The sequence below is a fragment of the Aotus nancymaae genome, unplaced genomic scaffold (assembly GCF_030222135.1).
Source record: "Aotus nancymaae isolate 86718 unplaced genomic scaffold, 86718_ANA_hifiasm-v0.15.2.pri h1tg000089l, whole genome shotgun sequence".
NCBI classification, from domain to species: Eukaryota; Metazoa; Chordata; class Mammalia; order Primates; family Aotidae; genus Aotus; species Aotus nancymaae.
The window spans coordinates 1105210-1126761 of record NW_026988504.1 but is presented as its reverse complement, the minus strand read 5'-3'; the positions used below and the strand labels follow the sequence as shown (position 1 = coordinate 1126761).

The window sequence follows — 21552 nt, the reverse complement described above, 5'->3', positions numbered from 1 at the left end:
CTTGTTAGACCGAGCGTGCATGGGCACACTGAAGTGTCGGCTGCATTGACCTGTGCACTCCAGGCCTGCGCGCTCCACTGCGTGTGCCGCACCCCATGGAAAAAGAAAGGCCATCTGTAGGCCCGGGGCAGTCCTCCCGTGCTGGGCCCTCTGCGCTCTCCCCCAGCCTCCTGCAGCCCCGCCAGCCCGCTCCCCTCTGCCTGTGGATCCAGCTCTGCTCTGACAAGCTGTGACAGTTCAGGCAAGTTCCTCAGTGCCCCTGTGTCTCAGTGGATGTGGTGCCAACCTCAGAGATGAAATGAGTGGAGGGTGTCAGGCCTAAGAGCAGACCTTGGCACAGGCTGACTACTTAACTACTAACCACTAACGTCACTGCTCAACAAAATCAGAAGCGGTGACGACAGATTCCCAGCATAAAATCACCCACTGTGATAGTCCTGAGACAGTAAGATGAGAACAAACTCACATGAACATCTGATACCTAGCAATATTTGGATTTGGGATTTTTAGAGCTTTCAAATGTGAAAGATGAGGAAGCCTGAGTTCACCTTAACTCTCTAAAGCTTCTAACTCACCCGTTTGTGCAACTGGTCATTTAAAAAGAACACAACAGAAAGACCTAACTCCAGCCTTGGCAGGATTTGGGGCTCCAGTTCTATTTTCCTGCCGCTGCTGTCGAGCAATGTTTCAAAGAGCCAGCTGGGCACTCTCACCTGTGCCTCTGGTCTGGGGAGCCCATGCATCCTCAGGGCCTGCACGGCCTGGTCTCGCTCCAGGGTCATGGCCTTCAGCACCACCTCCTGCTCCTGTAGTGCCCGCTCTGTCTCCTGCAGCTTGGCAGCAACCTGGGAAAACACTGGGACTCAGTCCTTGTGTGGATGACGGGCAGCTCCTGCGCCTGCCGAGGCTCCGGTGGCACACACGGGTGGGAGACGCTCGGAGCACGTGCCCCGCTGTGGTCAGGCCACCAACCCTTCCAGCCCAGCCCACACCCCAGGCTGCCCTTACAGGCCAGTGGGGATCATCAAAGCATGCAGTTGGTCAGCTACAGAAACAGCTTATGCAAGAAAGCACTGCCAAGGCGGGTGGACAGGCGGTGGTGCATTTTTATTACTATAACTTCTCTTGCTATACAGCAAACTGCTCAGTGAGGTTGAGTGTTTTCAAATTTAAAGAACAATTTGGTAAGAGCCAGACCTGTCCTGCCCAGCCCCACCTCTGCAGAGGTGCTGAGAAGGCCCCAGACCCTGGTGGCCCCACACACCTGACTTTTTGCCGTGGTCAGACCCTGAATCAGGGCCTCCGATTTTTGGATCTGGTCCCTTTCAACATCGTCACAGCGGCGCTGCCAGTCCAGGCCCAGCTGCACCTGATCACGTTTCAGGCTCCGCTCCCTTTCGACCGCCAGGGACAGCTGCTGCTTGTACCTAAGGACACATCCAACCACCCAGCATTAATGCTTCTTGAGGTCCCTTCCACAGGAAAAGCAGAGGCACGATGGGAAGGGCAGAGCTGCTGCTGTCCCTCCTGCTCTCGTGTGGCCTGTGCTGGCCTGATGTGCTCCTGGGCTCCTGTGGACAGGCACATGGGGATGTCCAGCACAGAGATAAGCAGACACCATGGATGGCCAGATGCCAGAGAAAACCCAACACCTCAGACGAGGGTGAGATGCCTAAAAACAGAAGAACCAGCATGCAGGAAGAGAGGGAGGAAAGCAACGACCTTAGATCATAAACGCAGTTATGCACAAAGGAACCGAGCTATGAAAGCAAACGAGCAGAGCAGGGTGGACCCAGCCATGGGTGGGCAGGGCTGGGAGAACCCCCAGAGTGAATGCAAAGGGACATAGGAGTGGGAACACCGGAGCCTGGGGGTTCCTCCAGAAGACCAGCATCTTAGATCAGAATGGAGGGAGGAAGCCACCCAGGACACAGAGGGGCAGGTCCACCAGGACCAAGCAGACCAGCCTTCAGAGAGCCCCAGAGACCCCACTCGCACACAGTTAAGGGGAAACATTACATACCACGGATGAAAGAAAAGTCTACTGGGAAAGAAGAACAAGAATTGGACTGGGACTAGGCTTTCACCAGCAACTCTGTGACAGAAGGCCATGGGGCCACACGTTGGGGGCAGAATTCCAGGCTGTGGGTGACACTGTGTCTGGGGAGAGGTCCCTCCTATCCCAGGCAGTGACACAGAGATGGAGGCATGGCTCTGCATGAGACTGGAGGGAGATCCCCCCTGCTGGCCTTGAAGATGGAGCCACCACGTTGTGAGAGGGTCATCAGAGGGGCCGCATGGCCAGGACTTGAGGACACCTCTAGGGTGAAGAGCGACCCTGGCCATCAGCCAGCGAGGAAAAGGAGGCCTCAGCCCCACAGCTGCAGGGACTGAATTCTGACAACATCTGGGTGAGTCTGGAAGGGGCCCTGGGCCTCCAAGGAGAGGCAGGCCCGGCCATCATTGATTCCAGCCTGGAGATACCCTGAGTGGGGAACAGCTGAGCCCTGCCCAGGCCCTGCCCCCAGAACCTGAGATAATAAATGGGCGTTTAAAGCAGCTAAACTGCTAAGTTTGTGGTAATTTATACACAATGTGTTCTTGTTTTTGTTTAATTCTATTTATTTATTTGAAACAGTCTTGTTCTGTCACCCAGGCTGGAGTGCAGTGGTATAATCTTGGCTCAGTATAGCCTCCACCTCCTGGGCTTAAGTGGTCCTCCTGCCTCAGCCTCTCGAGTAGCTGGGACTCCAGGTATGCACCACCACGCCCAGCTAATTGTATTTGTTGTAGAAACAGGGTTTCACCATGCTGCCCAGGCTAGTCTTCAACTCCTGGGCTCAAGCCATCTGCCTGCCTTGGCCTCCCAAAGTGCTGGGATTACATGTGTGAGCCACCATGCCCAGCCTCACATACATTTTTAAATCTCTGTAACTGCAAAAATAAACAAATATTTAACACGACAGATCAGCTGTCACCAGGCCTATCTTCCCACTTTAAACAACTGGGACACTGGGCAGAAAATGGGGCACAGCTTTCACTGAGTGGACGATGAACTCATGAGTGGTGCAGGGCCGAGGCCCCTCAGAGAAGGCCCGCACGAGGTGAGCCCACTCACTGCCCGGCTGCTCTCCACAGGGCCTTCTGGATCCCTGCAGGGAGGGCAAACCACACAGAGCATGGCGGTCTTGCTGTGTGGAAGAGACTGCTGGTTGGAGTTTGGAGAAGCTGAAGAGGCTGAAGTGGGCTTCATGAGGCACAGTGGCAGAGAGGAGGGGATCCTGGGATCTGTGCAGGCATCCCCTAGAAGCTGCAGCTGACAGCCACATGCACATACAGAGGAGCAGCCAACATGGGCTGGGCCAAGAGCAGCTCGTGGGAAGGAGCAGCCAGCAGGGAGCTCCACGTGTTCCTCAGGGCAGCCGGCCTCGGAGAATCCTTGGAGCTCTCGCTCCAGGGCACGCAGTGGAGACCCGGGAGTCCTGATGCTGAGTCAGCCCTGGTGAAAAGGCTTCTCTGGACCTGCCAGACCTGCCCTCGCACAGATTTTAAACAAGTCTCAAAAGGATCAAGCTGCCATGTAAATACTTAGCTGCAACCAAACAAAAAGCAACACACCAAACGCGGACACCCGCCAGCATCGTATTCACAGCGCGTGACATCCAGTGAAAACTTACCAGATGGGCAAGCAGGTAGGAAACAACGTAGCTCTCTCCAGTAGAAAAATCAGCCAACAGAAACAGACCCAGAAATAGATGTGATGGAATTAGCAGAAAAACACACCTAGGCAGTTATTATTATAAATCAGTTCAGAGATTTAAAGGCAACCATGCACATAATGAGGAGAGAAATTAAATGTATTAAATATTGCAATACGTGGTGTTTTCTTACAATGAATGGAAGAGTTTAACAAAGAAGGAACATTGGAATCAAGAGCTGAGAACATAAGCTAGATGTAGCAGCTCACGCCGGTAACCCCTAGCATTTTGGGAGGCCGAGGCGGACCAATCACCTGAAGCCAGGAGTTCAAGACCAGCCCCACCAACATGGTGAAACCTCATCTCTATTAAAAATACAAAAATTAGCCGGGCATGGTGGCAGGCGCCTATAATCCCAGCTGCTCTAGAGGCCGACACAGTAGAACTGCTTGAACCCGGGAGGTAGAGGCTGGAGTGAGCTGAGATCACGCCACTGCACTTCAGCCTGGGCAACAGAGCAAGACTCCATCTCAAAACAAAACCAAAAAACTTCAGAATGTTATCACAACATGTTTCTTTTCTTCTGCATCAGTTCATGTTATGAGGCTTTTCTACATACACAAGTAATAGGTAAATTTAAGTGTGCTTTCTTAAAGATATATTACATACTGTTTTATTTCAGTTAATTAAAGTATTTAACAAAAAAAGGAACGCTGGCAGCAAGAGCTGAGAACGTTATTACAACATGTTTCTTTCGGCATTGGTACTTTTTTTTTTGAGATCGAGTCTTGCTTTCTTGGCCAGGCTGGAGTGCTGTGGCACCATCTTGGCTCCTGCCTTAGCCTCCCAAGTAGCTGGGATTACAGGCGTGCACCACCACACCTGGCAAATTTTTTTGTAATTTTAGTACAGACAGGGTTTTACTCTATTGGCCAGGCTGGTCTCAAACTCCTGACCTTGTGATCTGCCCGCCTCGGCCTCCCAAAGTATTGTGATTACAGGCGTGAGCCACCGTGCCCAGCCTCATTTTTATTTTCACAAAGGGTAGTCTGATAAAAGCAAATATAATGACTCCCCTTATGTAAAATATAAGAAAACCATGGTAAAAAGAAGCAGGAATAGAAATTGTACCTTGAACAGAAGCAGAAATTGAATTGAAGGGTTTTATATTATTACACAGAGTGGTAAATATTAAACATAGACTGTGCATCTTATAAACCTCAGAACAACCATGAAACATGGAAGGGAAAGAGGTTTATATAACAAGAAAACTGGAAACAAAATGAAATTCTAAAAAATATTCAATAGATTTTTTTAAAGGTGGAAAAAAAGAAATAAAGAACGGATGAGGAAAATAGAAAGCCGACAGGCCCGGAGCAGTGGCTCATGCCTGCAATCCCAGCACTTTTGGGAGGCTGGGGTGGACCCATCAGTTGAGTCCAGGAGTTCGAGACCAGCCTGGACAACAGCAAAACCCCGTCTCTACCAAAAATACAAAAAAATTAGCCAGGCGTGGTAGTGCATGCCTGCAGTTCCAGCTACTCAGGAAGCTGAGGTGGGAGGATCGCTTCAGCCTGCCTGGGAGGTTAAGGCTGCAAGTAAGCAGAGAATGCACCACTGCACTCCAGCCTGGGTGACAGAGCAAGATCCTGAGGAAAAAAAAAAGAAGGAAAAGAAGGGAAGGAAGGAAGGAAGAGAAAGAAAGAAAGAAAGAAAAGGAGGGAAGGAGACAGACAGACAGACAGTAAGTTGGAGATTTAAGCCCTAATATACAAATATATCAATAATGGCATTAAATTAAATTATCTAATCCCCCTGAGGAACAGGTGGAGTATTACACTAGATAAAAGAAGTAAGATTCAACCACAGGCCACCCGCAAGAATTGCACTCTAAAGACAAAGCAGGCAGGGCATGGCGGCTCATGCCTATAATCCTAACACTCTGGGAGGTCAAAGCGGGAGGATGGCTTGAGTCTAGGAGCTTGAGACCAGCCTGGGCAACATGGTAAAACGGTCTCTACTAAAATAGAAAAATTAGTTGGGTGTGGTGGCATGTGCCTATAGTCCCAGCTACTTGGGAGGCCAAGGCAGGATTGTCAGTTAAGCCTGAGAGGTTGAGACTGCAGTAGGTCCTGATTGTGCCACTGCACTCCAGCCTGAGGAACAGAGCCAGATTGCAGCTTAAAAGAAAGAAAAAAAAGACAAAGCACAGGTTAGAGCAGAGAGTGGGAAACTGAAGCGGAAAAAGCTCGAGCAGCCCGGTTAACAGCAGACAGAGAAGGCTGGGGAAAAAATATTACCAGAAGGGCCAGGCTTGGTGGCCCACACCTGTAATCCCAGCACTTTAGGAGGCCGAGGTGGGCGGATCGCCTGAGGCCAGGAGCTAAAGACCAGCCAGGCAACAAGGTGACACCCTGTCTCTACTAAAAATACAAAAATTAGCTGGGCATGGTGGCGGCACCTGTAATCCCAGCTACGTGGGAGCCTGAGGCAGGAGAACTGCTTGAACCCGGGAGGCAGAGGTTGCAGTGAGCCTAGATCAAGACACTGCACTCCAGCCTGGGCAACAGAGCAAGACTCCGTCTCAAAAAAAAAAAAAAAAAAAAAAAAAAGGGCTGGGCTGGGCTCAGTGGTGCATGCCTGTAATCCCAGCATTTTGGGAGGTCAAGGCAGGTAGATCACCTGAGGTCAAGAGTTCATGACCAGCCTAACATGGTGCGTGCCTACTGGCATCCCTCCAGCAAGGGGAAGCCCAATTGGTGGGCCCATGGGTGGTCTCATACCAGGCAGAGGGGCCATAATGCCTGGAGGTGGGGTTGCTCTGCCGACAGGTGGGGGCAGAGTCTCCCGTGCTCGCAGGTACTGTGCTGGGGCTCCAGCATGCTGGCAGTCGCAGCAACAGCAGCAGTTGCTACAGTGCCTCTTTCCTGTGTAGTCTACCTGCTGGGATGGTCCCCCAACTCTTCGGACAGGGCCTGCTAATCCAGTTGGTACTCCTCTACCAGCTGCCCTACCAACCCCAGGGCCTCCTGAAGCTCCAGCAAGTGGTACCCGAGCAATGCCAGTATCTAACGGCCACCCCCTCCACAGTCATGGATACCAAGTTCTCCCCACGCTGCAACACCAGACCCCAAACCCGCTTTTCTTCACGCTCTGGTTTCTTTGGCTTCATCTTTCTGAACTCATCACAATCACAGAGGATCAAACTCATAAGCCTGTCAAAAGCCTTAAAGGTGTCAGTGAAGATCAGGCCACCTTGTAGGACACATCTCATTCCACAGTCCATGTGCTGCAGCATCCTGCTACGCTTCCCACGGTCACTACTGCTGTTCCACCAAATCTGATGCCTCCGAAGACCTAGGGAAGGCTGGTTTTTGCTTGGAATCAGATTCCTCTCGATTCCAATATGGCTTTGATCACCTCTTGGTGTCAGCTAAGAATGCCTGCCTCAGTTCAGCCTGGAAATCCACCACAGGTACCTGCTGCTGCTGAGAAGGCCTCGGGTACCACTGACACTCCGGGTTGCTCAGTGAGGCAGTCCTGCATTTGACTTGGACTCCCACTCTGGTACGTGCTGGTCTGTAGTCCGTCTCAGGTGGAAGTGATCCCTGCTTGCTCCATCATGTCACTGACTGCTCCTCAGACCAGTGCGGCAGGCATCTCCAGCAGCTGCTCCACTCTGTTTGTTTATTTGAGACAGAATCTCATTCTGTTGCCTAGGCTAGAGTGCAGTGGCATGAGCTTGGCTCACTGCAATCTCCACTTCCCAGGTTCAAGCAATTCTCCTGCCTCAGCCTCCCGAATAGCTGGGATTACAGGCATGTGACATCACACCCAGATAATTTTTGTATTTTTAGTAGAGACGGGGTTTCACCATGTTGGCCAGGCTGGTCTCTAATTCCTGACCTCAGGTCATCTGCCAGCCTTGGCCTCCCAAAGTTCTGAGATTACAGGCATGAGCCACTGTACCCGCCCCACCAAATATTTCATTTATTTATTTATATTTTATTTTTTATTTGTTTATTCATTTTTTTTTGAGATGGAGTCTTGCTCTGTTGCCCAGGCTGGAGTGCAGTGACGTGGTCTTGGCTCACTGCAACCTCCGCCTCCTGAGTTCAAGCGATTCTCCCACCTCAGCCTCTGGAGTAGCTGGGACCACAGGCATGAGCCATTGCACCTGGCCCACAAAACACTTTGAAACCATCAGAACTCACAGACTATCATAAGAACGGCACAAGGAAACTGCCCCCACGATCCAATCACCTCCCACCAGGGCCCTCCCTTAGCACACGGGGATTACAATGTAAGATTAGATTTGGGTGGGGACAGACAGCCAAACCGTGTCATACACGTTCATCAAAGCTCACATACAGCATTCACTAAAATCAAGCGTATAGTTAAAATGGATGAGTTTTATTACACATATTCTTCAATAAAGTTGACTTTAATATATATGGGAAATAGAATGCTATCTTTGTGCAAGTAAGTGTTCATCCCAACGGATAAGAAATAACCTTAAGACATTAACAATCAGACGAGACAGAACAAGAAGACTCTTTTTGTTTTCCTTTTTGCAGAGATGGGGTCTCGTGATGTTAACCAGGCTGGTCTCCAACGCCTGGGTTCAAGCGATCCTCCTGCTTCTGCCTCCCTAAGTCCTGGGATTACAAGTATGAGCCACCGCAACTGGCAAGAGGAGATTCTCAGTGCGGGATCAAATAGCAGGAGCTCTTTTATGGCTCTTAGTACAGACTGAGAAGCACTGTCCTTCTGAGGCCTCTGGCCACGCTCCCTCCAGCAGGCAGCCCCTTCTGCGCACTTTCTCACACCACCCCTCGTGTGAGCAGACATTCTAACTGCCTTGTTCACTGTCTTTCTCCCCCAGGAAAATGTGAGGCCAGGGATTGGATCTGTTCAGTTCTGAATCCTTAGTACCTATAATAGCACCTGCCCATAGGAGACACTCAATAAAAAGATCTGCCTGGGGACAGTTACCTTTCAATGTCCTGCTGGAATCGGGCCACCTGTGCCTTGAGCTTCACCTCTTCTTCCTGCAGCATCTGAATCTGAAGGTCTTTGGAGACCATCTCCTTAGACAGTTGAGCAATCTGAGCATCCCAGGCAGATTTTACAGCTGATGCATCTTCACGAAGTCTAAACACAGACAGGAAGCTATGTGGATGTGGTTCTCACTCACTTACTCACTCAGGTTGTCTCTTACACGGCACTTCCCAGCAAATACACATTCTCACACACACACACACACACACACACACACACACACACACACACAGCTCTCAAAGGAAATCCACATTGGAGCTGAAACATCCTGGCCTAGACGAAGGAGATGGTTCCACCCAGGAAGAAGCAAGCATCCGTCCACCCAACTACCTCCATGCATGCATCCTACCAACCAGATTGTGACTAAGCTCCTGCAGCACACCAGGCCATGTGCCAGGTTCCTAGCGGGGAAGGTGAGGTATGACATGCCTCCCATGCCCAGAGAACCCACAGTCTTGAGGTAGTGCCACCTCTGACCAATTCACCCTCCTATCCTTGCCATGTGTGGAGACATTCAATACACTTTCAAATTGCATAGTAAAATAAGGTTCTACAGAACCCATTAAATTACCTTAACAGCAGGATGCCTCTGGGAGAATGACCCCAAATTGAATAAATTTCCCAGGAAAATGTTCAGGACGATATTTAGAGCTGTTAACCCAGGCAGCCACAGTGCTAACCTCGGCAAGACGACACCTGCCCACTTGCATGGGTGTGGACTTTCTTCCCTAAGAGATGGGGTAGATGGCTCGCAAGAGCAACTGTGACATCATACACAACACTCCTTCAGATGCTCCTGAGCTGATGAAATTCCAAATGATGGACAGTGAGACGCAGAGAGTGAGCTGGCTGTGCCGACAGAGGCCACCCCTCACCATGAGGGGTCAGTTAAACCCAGCATGAGTGGTGCATCTCAAGCCTGGTATTATATAGAATGGAAAAAAAGCCACTCTCCCAACAGTTTTGGACAAATATTTTAGGACGGCTGAAAAGAGACACCATCAAAGGCATCAACCTTTCCAGCCCTCTCTGGCAATTTGGGCTGACATGTGCTCCTTCCACGCTGCAGATGGGTACTGAAGAAACAGACTCACCAATCGCCTCTGGTGCTCTGGGGAGCAGGTTATCTCTGGACCATGAGTCGCCTAATTATGAGGGCCGGCCCTACTCCCAGCATCAGGACAGTGCTGTGACTCTGCCTGGGGCCACTCTGACACACAGTCTCAGGTGTACATCAATGGGCACGGCCACTGAGCCCTCACTGCAGGGACAGAGGACGCCACAACCACGAGCAGGAGTGTCCTGCTCACCACAAGAGCATAAATGCTTTTTGTGAGAGGCCAAGGTGGGAGGATCACTTGAGCCCAGGAGGTCCAGGCTGCAGTGAGCCATGGTCGCACTGCTGCACTCCAGCCGGGGCAACAGAACACAATGCCTTCTCTTTCTTCTGCGTAATGGGATGGTTAAAATAAAAAGAAGGCCAGGCATGATGGCTCATGCCTGTAATCCCAGCACTTTGGGAGGCTGAGGCAGGCAGACTGCTTGAGGCCCAGGAGCTCGAGACCAGCCTGAGCAACATGGCAAAACCCTGTCTCTATTAAAAATACAAAAACTGGCCAGGCGCGGTGGCTCACACCTGTAATTCCAGCACTTTGGGAGGCCGAGGCAGGTGGATAACGAGGTCAGGAGATCAAGATCATCCTGGCCAACACGGTGAAACCCTGTCTCTACTAAAAGTACAAAAAAATTAGCTGGGTGTAGCGGTGCACGCCTGTAGTCCCAGCTACTTAGGAGCCTGAGACAGGAGAATTGCTTCAACCCAGGAGGTGGAAATTGCAGTGAGCCGAGATCATGCCACTGCACTACAGCCTGGGCGACAGTGCGAGACTCCTTCTCAGAAAAAAAAAAATATTCGCCGGGTGTTGTGGCGCACACTTGCAGCCCAGCTACCTAGGAGGCTGAGGTGGGAGGATCACCTGAGCCCACGATATACAGGCGGCGGTGAACTGAGATCATGCCACTGCACTCTAGCCTGGATGACAGAGTGAGATCCTGTCTCAAAAAAAAAAAAAAAACAGAAAGAAAAAAAATGCTTTCACGTTAATCCTACAGGTTTTCTCTGTAGTTCCAAACTCCAAACCAGCACAAAACTGCTGAAAAAGCTATTAAGAACTACAAAGCTGGCCTGGAGTGGTGGCTCATGCCTATAATCCCAGCACTTTAGGAGGCTGAGATGAGAGGATCACTTATGTCCAGGAGTTTGAGACCGTCCTGGGCAACATGGGGAGACTCCATTTCTACTTTATTTAAAAAAATAATAATAACAATAAAGGCCAGGAGTGGTGGCTCATGCCTGTAATCTCAGCACTTTGGAAGGCCAAGGTGGGTGGATCACCTGAGGTTGGGAGTTGGAGGCCAGTCTGACCAACATGGAGAAACCCATCTCTGGTAAAATTAAAAAAAAATACAAATTGGGGCACGTCCCTGCACATCCCTGCTGGGGCTCCAGGAGGGGTGTGGGCAGGAAGCGTGACCCCTTTAAAAAAATACAAAATTAGGCATGTTATGGCACATGCCTATAATCCCAGCTACTCAGGAGGCTGAGGCAGGAGAATTGCTTGACTCTGGGAGGCAGAGGTTGCATGAGCTGAGATCGTGCCACTACACTCCAGCCTGGGCAACAAGAAGGAAACTCCATCTCAAAAAACAACATAAAACAAATAAATAAGATTTTTTTAAAAAAGAAAAAAAGGAACTGAAATAAATAAGGCTTTCATTTATTTATTTCTAATTTTTAAATTTTAAAAATACTAATTTTTTAGAGACAGGGTCTTGCTCTGCCTCCTGAGTAGCTAGGAGTATGTGTGAGCGCCACTGTCTAATTTTTTGCGGGGTAGACATTTGTTGCCCAGGCTCAAGTGATCCTCTTGCCTTGGCCTCCCAAAGTGCCGGGATTATAGGTGTGAGCCACTGTGCCCAGCCGAAGTCATCATTTAATGCTAACTCATATTTAGGATCATGGGATCAGAATGATAACTGAACTCCCCAGAAGTAAAAGGGAAAAGATATAAGCTTTAGAATGGAGAAGTCTGTTTCTTACTGCCAAAATAATACTGTGTATGTGTATTATTTCTTACTGCCAAAATAATTCTTAAAAACCAAAGAGTATTTATGGACAGAAAACGAAGACAATCAAGAACAACATTTAGCTTAAGACTGCGAGGGGAGGCCAAGGCCAGGCGCACAGGAGCGGCGAGGCCCGGTCCCCTCGGCCACACTGCCCGGGACATGGAAGCACCTGCAGCCCCTCTCACCCCACATGCTGGCCGCAGAGGCTGCAGGGGCCTCCCATGCGTGGCGGCTTTAACTCACTCTGCTTGAATCTGACTGATGAAACAACATAACAGCACGTTGAGTCTAGGAAATGACCCTGAATAAGCCTTTGACTTTCCGGTGTACTTCCAAGAGCCATTTCCCCCTTAAACCAAAATACAATTTGGCAGAGAATTCTCTGTTGGCAGTGGCTGACGCCTATAATCTCAGCACTTTGAGAGACCAATGTGGGAGGATCACTTGAGTCCAGGAGTTTGAGACCAGCTTAGGAAACATGGAAAAACCCCATTTCTACAAAAATTAGCTGGGCATGGTAGCGTATACCTGTAGTCCCAGCTACTGGGGAGGCTGAGGTGGGAGGATCACTTGAGCCCATGAGGTCAAGGCTGCAGTGAGCCATAACTGCACCACTGTACTCCAGCCTAGGCAACAGAGTAAGACCCTGTCTCAAAAAAAGAAAGAAAATTCTCTGTAAAAAAGCAACAGAAATTTTCCTAAACAAAGAGAAAAAGCCAGTGGCTAAGTGTGGTAAATACTAGAAAACGACTTATTTGTCTTGAGCGTCATCAGTAAATACAGTCTCTCCATGGATCATGTGTTTAGTGGGAGTCAGGGGTCTGGAACTCAGTGCTAACACTTCACTGTCGCTGCAATGGCATAGCTTGTATGCATCTCACCCTGCACACCAGGCAGGTGGAACAGGGCTGCCCATATGCACCAGCACATGCCCCAGCCTGGCTTAGGTACTAGAAAGGAAACTGGGTTTAAAAAGAAACTAGTGGCCAGGCACTGTGGCTCACACCTGTAATTCTAGCACTTTGGGAGGCCAAGGTGTGCGGATCACCTGAGGTCAGGAGTTTGACACCAGCCTGGCCAACATGGTGAAACCCCATCTCTACCAAAAATACAAAACTTGGCCAGGCGTGGTAGCGGGCACTTGTAATCCCAGCTACTCAGGAGGCTGAGGCAGGAGAATCGCTTGAACCTCGGAGGCGAAGGCTGCACACCAGCCAGGTGCGATCTCGCACCTGCACTTCAGCCTGGGTGACAGTGAGGCTACGTCTAAAAAAAAAAGGAACTAATGAATGAGTAACTGAACTGAATGAGTATTTTAATTTTAAAAATATTATTTAAAAATATTAATGCTTCTCTGGAGGCATTCATCGCCCTGCCTCGGGCACGGGTCCTGCTGTATGTCTGCCTCGGGGCTTCGCAGTAGCCACCAGCTCCTCGTTCCTCACAGGCTAACATGGACCAAGCCACTCTTAGATGCCAGGCCCCTGGCCCACCCTCCAGAGCCCACAGCTCCCCGGAGAAGGACACCAAAAGGAGGTGTACGGAGTACAGCTTGGGCTGTTGGTGGGGATGTGGTACAGCCACTGGAAAGCAGAAATACGGCTCCTCAAAAGCTAAGCACAGAATTATATGACTCATTAATTCCACTCTGTGTCTGTACACGGAAGAACTGGAAGCACAGTCTCAAAGAGATATTTGTAACTGAGGATCATGGCAGTATTATTCATAAGAAACGAAAGATGGAAACAAGCCCCACATCAGCGGATGGATGGATAAACAAAACGTGGTCCATCCAGACAGGGGAATGTGACTCAGCCTTAAAAAGGAAAAAAATTCAGACTTAATGCCACTGAACTGCACACTTGAAAATGGTCAAGATAAAAAATAAAGAAACGAAGAAATGGTGAAGATACTAAATTTTATGTTGTGTGTATTTTGCCACAATTTAAAAATTCAAAGAAAAGGAATGAGATTCTGACACACATTAAAATGTGGACGATCTTTGAGGACATTATGCCAAGTGAAATAAGCAAGTCCTAAAAGGACAAATACTGCCTGATTCTAACTCACAGGAGCTCCCCAGCCTGGCTGAATCCAGAGGCAGCAAGTAGAACGGAGGTGGCCAGGGGCTGGTGGAGGGGGCGGTTCTGGTGGGGGTGTGGGGGAGCTGGCGGGGGCAGGGGGAGCTGGGGGGGGTGTGGGGGAGCTGGCAGGGGCAGGGGGAGCTGGAGGGGGTGTGGGGGAGCTGATGGAGGCCGGGGGGAGCTGGTGGAGGCAGTGGGGAGCTGGCAGGGGTGTGGGGGAGCTGGTGGGGGAGCAGGAGAGAGCTGGCAGGGGTGTGGGGGAGCTAGCAGGGTGGGGGGATCTGGCAGGGGAGTGGGGGAGCTGGTGGAGGCAGGGGGGAGCTGGTGGAGGCAGGGGGGAGCTGGCAGGGGTGTGGGGGAGCTGGTGGGGGGCAGTAGAGAGCTTGCAGGGGTGTGGGGGAGCTAGCAGGGTGGGGGGGATCTGGCAGGGGAGTGGGGGAGCTGGTGGAGGCCGGGGGGAGCTGGTGGAGGCAGGGGGGAGCTGGTGGGGGTGTGGGGAACTGGTGGGGGTCGGGGAGCTGGTGGGGCAGGTCAGAGCTGGCAGGGGTGTGGGGGAGCTGGCAGGGTGGGAAGCTGGTGTGTAATGGGTCAGAGCTTCAGTTTAGGAAGATGGAAAGTTCTGCATATGACAGTGGTTATGGCTGCATGACAATGTGAATGTGCTTAATGCCACTGCCACTGACCTGTACACTAATAAATGGTTAAGATGGGCAAATTTTATGTTATGCATCTCTTACTATAAACAGATGAATGCATACATACATAGAAACTACACAATTTCAAAAAAAAAAAAGAGTGGTTAAGAAAAGTGACCAGAGAGCTACAGAACTTCTCCCTGTCTGCTGCCTGGCCCACTTCCTGTGGTCTGGCACCTAGTGGGCCTGCCCAGGTCAGCACAGCCACGGCCGCCCCTGCCTCGCCCTCTGGGTTGAGTCAAGCACACACTCACTGGTCAATGGCAGCGGCCTTCTCCTTGGCAGCGTCTGCCTGCCTCCACTCTGCCCTGCGGAGCTGCGCCTCCAGGGTCTCGCAGTGGGCCTGCAGCTCCCGCAGCTGCTCCACGTGGGCTCCCTTCACCGCTGCCAGCACCGCATCCTTCTCCCTGGCCAGACGGTCGAGCTCCTCATGCCTGAAACACAGTGAGGGTCCCACGGTGCTCACCCGGCCCCCGACACCCAGGCCCAGACCCTCTCTGGAGGCATTCATTGCCCTGCCTCTGGCACGGGTCCTGCTGTATGTCTGCCTCGGGGCTTCGCAGCAGCCAGCTGCTCCTCATTCCTCTCAGACTAACGTGGACCAAACCACTCCTAGATGCCAGGTCCCTGGCCCACCCTCCAGAGCCCACAGCTCCTGGGAGGACACCAAAGGAGATGCAGAGAGTACAGCTTGGCCACCACCGGCAGGACTCCCATCAACCTGCAGAAGCAAAACAGGTACATGCTCGCTGCCTCGTGTCTGGCAAGCAGCCAGGTCTACCGAGCCGCACCACACCCAGCCCATTTATTTTCCAGTTAGAGACAAAGTCTAGCTATGTTGCCCAGCCTGGCCTTGAACACAAGCAATCCTCTCACCTCAGCTTCCCAAGTAATTGGGCTTACAGGCCACACTACTTTGCCTGGCAAAAGCATTTTACTTTAAAAATATTACATTAGCACTTGGACACAGTGGCTCATACCTGTAACCCAAGCACTTTGGGAGGCCAAGGCGGGTAGATCGCTTGAGCCCAGGAATTGGAGACCAGCCTGGGCAATATGGCAAAACACCCTCTACAAAAAATAAAAAATTAGCCTTTGTGGTGATGGGTGCCTGTAGTCCCAGCTACTTGGGAAGCTGAGGTGGAAGGACCACTTGAGCCTAGGAGGTCGAGGCTGCAGTGAGCCTGATGGTGCACTCCAGCCTGGGTGACACAGTGAGACCCTGTCTTAAAAACAAAACAAAACAAAAAACACCACATTAGCAAAAGTATTGAACAAAAATTTAAAAAAGAAGACTTACCTGTTGGTTCCCTACCGTCTGAGCATATTAGGTTCTAATAAGTAGCGTGCTACCAGGGATACGGAATGTTATGTAAGCCATCTCAGTGAAGTCTTTGATCTAACCCTCCTGGGACTGAGAGAGCGGATGGCTCTGCTAACCGGGTTTCAGGCCCCTTGGCAAGGCCAATGCCAGCTCTCTGCTTCCACCAAGTTGGAGAAGCTCATTCAATTATCAGCTGATGGATGATTTAAAATCATTCTTGGCCAGCCGCGGTGGCTCGCACCTGTAATCCCAGCTCTTTAGGAAGCTGAGGAGGGCAGATCGCTTGAGGTCAGGAGTCTGAGACAAGCCTGGTTAACACGGCAAAACCCAGCCTCCACTAAAAAAAATACAAAAATGAGCCAGGCATGGTGGCGCATGCCTGTAATCCCAGCTACTTGGGAGGCTGAGGCAGGAGAATCGCTTGTACCTGAGAGGCAGAGGTTGCAGTGAGTCAAGATCGTGCCACTGCACTCCAGCCTGGGCAAAAGAGTGAGACATCATCTCAAAATAAATAAATAAATAGGCTGAGTGCAGTGGCTCACACCTGTAATCCCAACACTTTGGGAGGCCAAGGTAGGCGGATCACCTGAGGTCAGGAGTTTGAGACCAGCCTGACTAACATGGTGAAATCTTGTCTCTACTAAAAATACAAAATTAGCCGGGGGTGATGGCGCATGCTTGTAACACTACTTGGGAGGCTGAGGCAGAATTGCTTGAACCTGGGAGGTGGAGGTTGTAGTGAGCCGAGATCATGCCACTGCACTTCAGCCTGGACAACAAGAGCAAAACTCTCAAAACAATAAAATGAGGCTGGGTGCATGGCTCACCCCTGTAATCCCAGCACTTTGGGAGGCCAAGGCAGGCAGATCATGAGGTCAGGAGTTCGAGAGCAGCCCTACCAACATGGTGAAACCCTGTCTCTACTAAAAATACAAAAATTAGCTGGGCATGGTGATGGGTGCACATCACCATGCCCAGCTAATTTTTGTATTTTTAGTAGAGACAGGTGAAGCAGCAGAATTGCTTGAACCTGGGAGGCTGAGGTTGCAGTGAGCTGAGATGGCACCATGACACTCCAGCCTGGGCGACAGAGCAAGACTCCATCTCAAAAAAATAAATGAATAAATAAAATTAAATTTAAAAAATAAAATGAAATAAAATCAATACAAAATAAAATAAACTCATTCTTGAGGGGAAGTCACCAGGTGGCCGCTGGCACGTAACTGGAAAGGAGTTCAGAGCACGCGGGATGCTGCCGAAAGAAGTTGCTCCATCCCGTCTGGTTATGCCTGCGGGGGCTGGGCTCTTGTGAAGGGACTTGGGGGAGGCCCCAAAGGTCTCAGTAGAAGGAGCATTCCCAAGAATATTTTATATTTTACTTAATACTTGCTGACTGTTACGGTATCTTGCATTGTTCTAGAATGTGTATACCAATAATTACAACAGTATCTGAATTAAAAGCCTTCTGAACACTTAGAGCCTTGTGACCCAAGCAAATTTTACTATTTTTAGTTTATATGAACACACCATATCTAGTATATACTATGTCATATAATTTATATGACTATTTTGTTGTTACAGGTGATTGGTTTCAAATGCATTCAAGCACAAAAAAATATATTCATATAAAATTCTGTGGGGAAGTGGACTGGAAACGGTTCAAGGGAAAAGGAATAATGTAAAATTTCTAACTGCTACAGAAAAGCTGGTTCAGGTCGTTTTTTGAAATCAATGATAGTCGTGTTTTGTTTCTGTTTTTGAGATGGAGTCTCATTCTGTCGTCCAGGCTGGAGTACGGTGACGCAATCCCTGCTCACTGCAACCTCCACCTCCCGAGTTCAAGCAATTCTACTGCCTCACCTCCCAAGTAGCTGGGATTACAGGTGGCCCCCACTATGCCTGACTGATTTTTGTCTTCTTAGTAGAGACTTTACCATGTCAGCCAGGCTGGTCTTGAACACCTGACCTCAAGTGAACCACCCGCCTTGGCCTCCCAAAGTGCTAGGATTACAGGCTTGAGCCACCAGCCTTGTTAGTAGGTATTAACTCACTATGGTATTTAGATTAGATTTTATTTTATTTATTTATTTCCTATTTATTTATTATTTTTTTTGAGACTGGGTCTCGCTGTTACCTAGGCTGGAGTGCACTGCTGTGATCTCGGCTCACTGCAACCTTGACCTCCCATGCTCAGGTGATTCTCCTGCCTCAGCCTCCCAGAGTGCTGGGATTACAAGTGTAAACCACTGTGTCCCGCCTACACTAGAAACAGTTTAAAGTAGGAGTAGTGAGGGCTGAGAAATAAAAAAAAGCAAGAAATTATTTTAATTTTTAAAAATAAATATTTTAAAGAGTCACTAAACATTTTTATTTATTAATGCTAGAAATTATACTCATTTTCAACTATAGTTGACCCTTGAACAACATGGGTTTTAACTGCGAGGAACTATTTATATGAGAATTATTTTCAATATATATATTGGAAAGTTTTTTTGGAGGTTTGTGACAATTTGGAAAAGTTCTTAGACTACATAGCCTAAAAATATTGAAAAACTTAAGAAAAAGTTAAATTGTCATGAAAGCATAAAATATATATACTAATTTTATCATGTACTACCACAAAATACACACAAATCGATTTTTAAAAGTTATCAAAATATATCAAAATGTGTGCACACAAACACTTACAGACCTTACACTGAGCTAGCTGCAGTCCAGGGGAATGGATACAAATACAAAGATGCGCTATTAAATAACTGCACACAATTAACTGCAGTCTGAACCACACCACCGTGGTAATTTCACAGCCATTTGAACTTCCTGCTGCTATTCTGGTGAGCTCAAGTGTTTCCAGTATCTGCTTAAAACACCATGTGACACACAGGGCGCGGTGGCTCACACCTGCAATCCCAGCACTTTGGGAGGCTGAGGCGGGCAGATCACTTGAGGTCAGGAGTTCGAGAACAGCCTGGCCAACATAGTGAAACCCCATCTCTACTAAAAATATAAAAATTAGCTGGGCATGGGGGTGGGCGCCTGTAATCCCAGCTACTAGGGAAGCTGAGGCAGGAGAATCCCTTGAACCCAGGAGGCACAGGTTGTGGTGAACCAAGATCGTGCCATTGCACTCCAGCCTGGACGAAAAGAGCAAAACTCCATCTCAAAAAACAAACAAACAAACAATCATGTGACACTAATCACCTCCATGTGAGCAGTTTCTCTCTCTAGTAAATTGCATATCCCAGTACAGAGTGACTTCTCAAGGTTCTTACTTATTTTTCATTGTGTTTCATGTAATACTGTAAACCTTTAATAACACCATGGGACCTATGCAAAGTGCCACTAGTGATGCTGGAAGTGAGCAGAGGAAAGTCATGCATTTACAAGACAGGTCTGCAGCTGCTGGCTGTTTTAAAACACATGAATCCAGTCTGGGTACAGTGGCTCACCCCTGTAATCCCAGCACTTTGGGAGGCCAAGGTGGGTGGATCACTTGCGGACAAGAGTTTGAGACCAGCCTGGCCAGCATGGCGAACTCCATCTCTACTAAAAATACAAAAAGTGGGCCGGGCGCGGTGGCTCACGCCTGTAATCCCAGCACTTTGGGAGGCCGAGGCGGGTGGATCACGAGGTCAAGAGATCGAGACCATCCTGGTCAACATGGTGAAACCCCATCTCTACTAAAAATACAAAAAATTAGCTGGGCATGGTTGCACGTGCCTGTAATCCCAGCTACTCGGGAGGCTGAAGCAGGAGAATTGCCTGAACCCAGGAGGCGGAGGTTGTGATGTGCCGAGATCGCGCCATTGCACTCCAGCCTGGGTAACAAGAGCGAAACTCTGTCGCAAAAAAAAAAAAAAAAAAAAATACAAAAAGTAGCCAGGCATGGTGGTGCACGCCTGTAATCCCAGCTACTCGGGAGGCTGAGGCATGAGAATCTCTTGAACTCAGAAGGCGGAGGTTGCAGTGAGCTGAGATCGCACCACTGCACCATCTGCCTGGGCAACTGAGCGAGACTCTGTCTCAAGAAAAAAAAAAAAGTTCTTCTGATAATGGACAATGCCTCTTGCCACCCAGAACCTATGAGTTCAACAGCAAGGTGTCAACGTGGTCTGTGGAAGGGTTCCTCCACTGAAGAAGCCATCATTGCTATAGAAAAAGCCATGGAAGCTGTCAAGCCCCAAATAATAAATTCCCGATGAAGAAAACTGTATCTAGCTGTCATGCCTGACTTCACAGGATTCTCAAGTAAATCATGAGATCAATTGCAATATGGCAAAAAAAAAAAAAAAAGGTCAGGGTAGGGGGTGAGGGGTGGAGGATTTCACAACATGGATCTTGGAGAAACCCCAGAACTAACTGACACCACACCAGAGGAATTAACGGGAGCTGACTCAGTGGGAACACGCGCCTTGAGGACCGGCGCCAGATGATGAAGCAGTGCTAGGCAAACACACGGACGAGAGACAGGCACTCCTGCAGAAGGGCTCCTGCCATTCACACCTGCTTTGACTTTTTATGACGTGGACCTGTCTATGACACGAGCGCTGAGACTGAGGCGAGAAAGCGGGGTTGGCATCGTATAGAAATATTTTTAGAGAAATGAAAAAGCAAAAGAGTCAGATGGAATTACGATGTGTTTCCACAAAGTTACACCAAGAGTGCCTGCCTCTCCTGTCCTCCCTTCCACCTCCTCCACCTTTGCCACCGCAGAGACAGCCCCTCCTCTACCTCTTCCTCCTCGGCCTCCTCAGTGTGAAGATGATGAGGATGAAGAGCTACAAAATGACCCACTTCCACTTAATGAACAGTAAACATATTTTCTCTTTTTATGATTTCTGTTTTTTAGACAGGGTCTCATTTTGTCATCTAGGCTAGAGTGCCATGGCACTATCTTGGCTCACTGAAGCCTCAACCTCCCAGATTCAAGTGATCCTCCTGCCTCAACCTCCCAAGTAGCTGGGATAACAGGCATGAGCCACCGCACCTGGCTAATTTTTTGTATTTTTTGTAGAGAAGGGGTTTTGCCACATTGCCTCGGCTGGTCTTGAACTCCTGAGCTGAAGCAATCTGCCTACGTTCACCTTCCAAAGTACTAGAATTATAGGTGTGAGCCACTGCACCCAACCTTCTTCTACTTTCTTATGACTTTCTTTTCTTTCTTTTTTTTTTTGAGACAGAGTCTCAGAAACCTCCACCTCCCAGGTTCAAGTGATTCTCCTGCCTCAGCCTCCCAAGTAGCTGGGATTACAGGCATGCGCCACCATGCCTGACTCATTTTGTATTTTCAGTAGAGATGGGGTTTCACCATGTTGGCCAGGCTTGGCCAGGCTGGTCTCAAATTCCTGATCTCAAGTGATCTTCCTGCCTCAGCCTCCCAAAGTGTTGGGATTACAGGCATGAACCACTTAGCCTGTCTTTTATGATTTTCTTTTTTTAAATTTGAGATGGAGTCTCGTCCTGTCACTCAGGCTGGAGTGCAATGGTGCGATTTTGGGTCACTGCGATCTCTGCCTCCTGAGTTCAAGCGATTCTCCTACCTCAGCCTCCCAAGTAGCTGG

General features: G+C 49.3%; 1 protein-coding gene and 1 pseudogene across 7 annotated transcripts in view; both read right to left on the bottom strand.

The window, feature by feature from the left end:
* Window positions 1–21552, bottom strand: part of CCDC57 (coiled-coil domain containing 57) — a 141858-nt gene that overhangs the window by 96608 nt on the left and 23698 nt on the right. For all 7 annotated transcript variants that reach the window (XR_010339798.1, XR_010339797.1, XM_064369329.1 and 4 more), the window contains exons 9-12: window positions 14922–15101; window positions 8694–8852; window positions 1265–1427; window positions 714–845 (exon numbers count right to left, since the gene is read on the bottom strand). Coding sequence is in view for 5 of the 7 variants with exons in the window: in XM_064369329.1 (XP_064225399.1) it covers window positions 714–845; window positions 1265–1427; window positions 8694–8852; window positions 14922–15101 (634 nt within the window). In the remaining 2 variants the exon portion in view is untranslated. The remainder of the gene's footprint in view (window positions 1–713; window positions 846–1264; window positions 1428–8693; window positions 8853–14921; window positions 15102–21552) is intronic.
* Window positions 2370–7163, bottom strand: LOC135271694 (small nuclear ribonucleoprotein-associated protein N-like; annotated as a pseudogene).